The following is a 6114-nucleotide window of genomic DNA, read 5'->3' as shown; positions in this document are numbered from 1 at the left end:
GTCACTGTCTCACACTCCACCATACAGGCTTCCAGGGTCCTGAGACTTGGGGTCCCTAATGGCCTGCGTTAGGGTCTTAGGGGACCTTGGGTCAGAGCCACCAGAGGTCAGGACAGCAGCAGAGAAAGGAAGCTGGCTAAGGTGAAAGAACAGTAAAGCAGTAAGATGCAAACTTGTGTGAACTGGATCAGTACCGGAAACAGGGAAGGGGTGTGGGCGGGGCAGGAGGAAGAAACGAGGGGAAGGTAGAGTTTCCCTTCCCCAAATCCCCCGCTGAAGACCTCAGGTCAGAAACCATCCATGCCGGGGCTTTCTCATCATTCCTTGGTCAGCACTAAACCACCTATGACAAGTTTGAAATCCCCTTTGTACCTGGGACGGTGTGCTTGGGAAACACGCCAAGTCACGCCCAGGGGCCTTGCATCCCGGTCAACTGCAAGATGTGTACTAATCCTCAGAGCAAGCGCGGATGGGACTGGGACTCACATCCGCTTACAGGGGCCCTTCATGGCTTTCGCGAGGACAAATATCCAGGCTGAGGAAGAACACCCATCGACCTACTCCAGCTTCTTGAGATGACACATCTACCCCAGACCTACGATGTCCTCTAGTAAAGAAATACATCCAACCAGACGGTGGGCGCAGGTTCGGATGCCGTCAGCACAGGACAGGGAGAAGACAGGAACAGGGCTGGCCCCATCGAGGTCGGGGTAAACTGAGGCAGCGGCCCCCGGCTTGGCCAACCACTGGGCCCACCATTTCCAGACATTTTTCCAGAGAAACTGATTTTGCACATAAAGCTTGGTGATTTTGCTTTGGGGGCCAGCAGGTGACATGGTGGTTAAGGCATTAGATCCCACATGGCTGACCGTATGGATCAAGTCCCAGACCCAGAGGCTTGAAAACCACACCATGCACGTGTGCAGGTGTGCCCAAAATCCCAAGAGGAGAATGGACGCTCCTAGGGGGTGATATCTCACCTCCCTCTGGCAAAAACCAGAAAGGAAGGGAAGGAGGGAGGAAGCACAGAAGAAGGGAAGGGAAAGCTCATGTTTTTTGTTTGTTTGTTTTTTTAAACAGCATGGAGCAAACAACACACAGCCTGCTATATTTGCAAATCAGTGACAAGATAACAGTATTAAAAGCCTCGATACTGGACCAGTAGATGGCATAATGGTTACTTCACTGGACTCACATGTAGACAACCACGGTTCGAGTCCTGGATCCGGTGGCTTAAAACTCATGCACAGCACAGCACAGAAAGAGCAGAATCCCACACAACCAACCACCATTTGAATCCCTCCCACGGTGGCTTGAGGAAGACTGTAGGCACATGTACACGTGTGCCCAGGACCCTGACGGGAAGAGGAAAGAAGGGGCCTGCGACGTGACCAGGTCCCACTGGAGATGAGGTCTCTCTCTCTCCAGTGCACACATGCCCTCCGGCGTTAGAAGAGAAGAATGGACTCTCCTCCATAAAAACTTACAGTCACCTAGAAATAACGATTCACTTCAGTCCACTCTGAGCCGACGCAGGTACCACAGGGGACAGGAGCTATGCACCTATGGCCCATGATGAGCTCATGTGAAGAAAGGCCAGTCTGACGGTTGTCTATAGTGTCCCTAAAACAGGATCCAGTTCTGAATTAGAGAGCCCCAACTATATTCTGAACCATCAAAATTCTACTTCAAGAGCACACTTCAGGGCTGGCTTTGTGGCACAGCAGTATCGCACCGCTCAGGAGAAGCCAGATTCTACACGGTTACCGGGGTTCAAACTCCAGGCTTGATCGGCTGAACCATGCTGGTCATGCACGTAAGCACCCAAGAGCCAACGGACTGGAGGCCTGGAGAAGGGGACTGTGACATGACCAGACCTTGTGGAGAATGCTCCTCTCTCTCCTACATGTACACACACGTGCTCTATCATGAATAGATAGAAAGAAAAAAAAAAGATTCTACCTCGTTGGTTAATTAAAAAACACTGATGGAGGATTTCTTTCTGAAGTTCCAGCTCTCTGCAGCCATTTGCAATGGGTTTGGTTCAAGGTCACTGGGGACTAGAGGAGAAGCACGTTCATTTTTGGTTTTCCCTTCCAAGAAAAGAATCCTGCAAAGACGGTGGTAAGGCAGGACCCTGAGAAGGTCGGCCGCGTCTGCTAGGGCTTTGCACACAGTGTCTGGACGCTTCCCAGGGTGAGAAAAGGAGGACGGGGCAAAAAAAAAAGGTGCTGCTAAACTTGGAAGATACACAGCTCATGAACATTTGGCTCAGAACAGAGGACCACGGGGACTAGAGGAACTGAGAACAGCCACAGACTGAGGCCGGCAGGTGGCGCAGAGGTTAAGGCCGCTGGGTCTTGCATGGCTGACAACATAGCTTGAGTCCCAGACCCGCTGGCTCTTCATGGCTCCTGCTATTTCTCTCTCTCGCTCTCTCTCTCTCTCTAGGTCAGCACATGTGCCCAATGGCAGAAATCTAAAAAAAAAATTAAAATAAAAAGCTTAAAACATTATTATATTTTTTTAATATGAAAGAATTTATGGAGAAGACAAACTATTAGTGGGTTAGGTCCAGCCCTGACAGGACAGCACCTCCTCACACCAAGAAACCAACGCTTACAAAGCTGTGTCACCACATCCACGCGTGCACACACGCGCGTGCGCACACACACCACCTTCTGCCCCGCTCACAAAGCTGCCCAGTGTCCTGGAAATGCTTGCTCAGCCATCTGCGGAACCGTCTCTGGTCAGATTATATCACTCCATTTCCGCTGCGAGCTACTGTAGGGGCAGGGAGGGCCCGGCACCCCTTGGGCTGTAACCGATAGCTGGATAAAGACGCTTCAAGGCTCTGCGAGTGGAATGTGCACAGGAAACAAATTTAGGAAATCCTGCTTTCTGTTACAGGAAAGGAATCCTGCACCAACTGGCAGAAATTACCCCAGCGGCCCCAAAGCAAAATGAATACTGTTCTGTATGCCTCCCATAGAATGACCTTGCCTAGGTCGCGATGCTTTATTGCTATTGAATTTCAAAGGTCCAATCCTAGAGCTGGCAGAGCCTCATGGACTCCTACAGGGATTTGCAAACAGTGCAGCTTTCTGAAAGCTCCCACTTGAACTAGGTTTAGCCTCCTTCGGGGTCTATGATGAATTTATATAAACATACATGAGTTTTGCAGTACGGGGCCTCTAAAATGGTGTAGAAGGTGACGCGTAAGGCAGTAACAGCAACCTTTAATTTTGTGTTAGTGGGATTATTACTTTTTCTTTTATCTACAGTTTCACATGTCTACTACAGACACAAAATAACTACAATAAAAAATAACAAAGTTGTAAAAAAAAAAAAAATGATGCCGAATAAGGTAAAGGTGGCCTCTGTGAAGACATTAAAGGCCAAAGAAAATAACCTCCTTTTTTTTTTAATCATAACCAGAATCTTAGAAAAACACAACAAATCTGAGTCCAAGTGGAATTAGTAGACAGTGAGAAAAAAGAACTATCCACTTTGCAAAAGAGGACTGAAAAGGACAGAGCCTTGGGCCTTGCATAAAAGATCGACTCCCATGGGAAAACCTTTGCAAAGCCTTAAAGCAAACACATTGCTTCCCAGGGAACAGAGGTATGTGGGACAGGCTTTCAAGACCTCCAGAGGTGCAAATCGACAGCCGAACGGGTCCCAGGAGCCCACGGGCAGAAACGCTCATCAGACTGGCAACATCTGGAACTTGCTCAAATCTGAATTCCATCAAGGACCTGTAAGTTACTGCTCCCCAGCCTGTATCTCCCAAGAACATGCTCTGTTCTCTCGGCTGTCACTCCAGGGTACGGAGCTTCCATTTCCAAAGGGAAAATGACGAGAAACCCAAAAAGGTCTCGGACCCAAGGGCGCCAGTCCCCATGGATGGGTGGGGCCATCCAGAGCTATCGCCCACTGCCATCTCAGAGGTGAGCGAAGACGCAACATTTCTCACTCCTAAAAGACCCAGTTCAAATGTCAATTGTCACGGATGGCCTGGATTTCATAGCCTGAGCTGTTCTACAAACACTGTGAGGACTGGAAGGAGGAGTCTCTCAGGTGACAAATTCCACTGCCTCAAGAAAGAAGAACTAGGACGGGAAGGGGACATTTACGAACTTTGAGAAAGATCCTTATACTGTCCCAAGGCCTGCCATTAACCACAAACTCACTGAGTCTCAGATCAGTCCAGTCCTTCACAACCCTTCAATCACTCAGAGATGCCCCCTCCTTCCTAAAATGAACGAAAATAACTGGCAGTCCTTATAAGACTAGTAGAAGGACAAATGGCAGGGAAAAAAATTGGGGGGTGGGGTGGGCGGCAGCTGGTGTGATGGTTAAGGCAGTGGATTCCCACACAGCTGACTGTGGTTTGAGTCCTGGACCTGGAAACTTGCTTTCTCACTTTCCTTCTCTTTCATCAAATTTAAATAATAATAATAAATAACATTAGATCATTCTTAAAAAATAAAAATCTGGGAAGCACCCTGGTGATTGGTTTTATGACCCTTAGAAATGTTCATTCAGGGGACCAGCAGGTGGCATGGTGGTTAAGGCGCTGGACACTCCCACGTGGCTGACCATGGTTCGAGTCCTGGACCTGGTGGCTTGCTTTCTCATTTCCTCTCTCTCTCACTCTCACCCTCTGTCTCTCTCTGGTCACATTAAAAAATAATAATAATAAGTGAATGAATAAATAAAATAAAATAATTATAAAAAAAAAAGAAATGTTCATTCAGGGGGACTGGCAGATGGCGTAATGGTTATGTCACTGAACCTCCACGTAGTTGACCACTGTTCGAGTCCCAGACCCAGCAGCTTAAAACTCACACCAGACATGTCTGCATGCGTGCCCAAAGTCTCGAGAGGAGAATGGAGAAAGGACCGTGCCATGGCCATCCCCCCGGAGGGTGATTTCTCACTTTCAGTCTCTCTGTCTCTCCAGCAAGTGCATACACCCTATTGCAAAAATCTCTCTAAAAAAGAAAGAAAGAAAGAAATGCTCATTCAAGGGCTAAGTGGTGGCACATGACTGGACCCAATGGGATAAGTCCTGCTTTCTCCACCGTAGGCCCTGAACACAGGAGTAAAACAGGTCATGTCCGCAGCTTGTCAGCTTATTCTCCAATGGTAAGAGAACTTTGAATAAAACAAATGTGAAAAAAAATGTTAATATCTAAGGAATCTGAGGAAGCGCCAATAAATGGGACTCTCTGCACTAATCTAGTAACTTTTCTAAGCCTAAATTATTTTAAGAATCTAAAAGCTAGAAAACAAACAGACAAAACCCAGGTGGCTTTGGGATGAACAACCTCTCCGCCATGGACCTTCCTCTTCAGCTGCTGGAGGGCTCGGAAAGACAGAACAGGGAGAGCACTTGGCACGCGGCCTGCCGTCACCAAATCCTCAAGGACAGGAGCTACTGTAATCCTTCACAAGCCTTCGGGGAGCGGCAGGGCATCCCGGAGTCTCTGCCTGGGCTCACCTCGTCTGGGCTGGATGCCTGGTACACGCGGCAGGAGTCCTCATACTGCTTCTCAGCCTCAGCCTGGTCGGTCACGCCGTTGGACTCGTACACGGGCGTCACATTGTGACACAGGGCGATGGCCTTGACGGCCTCGTGCACGCGGCTGCTCATGGTCCGCCGGACCTTGGTGGTGACCGTGGGGCCCTTCTGAGCAGGTGGGTCCTGGGATTGCTGCGGGAAGGAGAAATGATAAGGGAGATGATCGGAGAGGGAAGGTCTGGAATGTGTGGACGACAATCCCCCGGAGTGGCACCCTCCTTCCCACCATGCCATCAGCCTGACCCTTAGGTATGGACATGCTGTGATAAAGGACAGCTAGCTCTCGGGATCCTGATCGATTACGCCAGATGCAAACCAAAGAGGAAAAATGACAAGCGCATGGATGGGAGTGACCCTCCCCCTGGGCAGTGACTCTTCTCCCTTGGGTGCCAGGAGCCTCCGAGAGACTGAGGGCTCTCTGCACCGAGAGCGGCAGGTGCTTCTCAGCAGGGCTCCACTGGGCACTGCTGACATGGGCGGATCATCCTCTGCAGAAGAGGGTCGTCCTGTGCACTGCTGGACAGTCA

General features: G+C 49.5%; 1 protein-coding gene across 1 annotated transcript in view; it reads right to left on the bottom strand.

Moving 5' to 3' along the window:
- ATP9A (ATPase phospholipid transporting 9A) overlaps positions 1 to 6114 on the bottom strand; it is a gene marked incomplete in the record, with an annotated part of 136893 nt that overhangs the window by 43740 nt on the left and 87039 nt on the right. Inside the window, 1 exon segment of the mRNA XM_027775056.1 lies at positions 5507 to 5719. Coding sequence (XP_027630857.1) covers positions 5507 to 5719 — 213 coding nt within the window.

The sequence above is a fragment of the Tupaia chinensis genome, unplaced genomic scaffold, assembly GCF_000334495.1.
Source record: "Tupaia chinensis unplaced genomic scaffold, TupChi_1.0 Scaffold000049_1, whole genome shotgun sequence".
Classification (NCBI taxonomy): Eukaryota; Metazoa; Chordata; class Mammalia; order Scandentia; family Tupaiidae; genus Tupaia; species Tupaia belangeri.
This window is presented reverse-complemented; position numbering and strand designations above follow the sequence as displayed.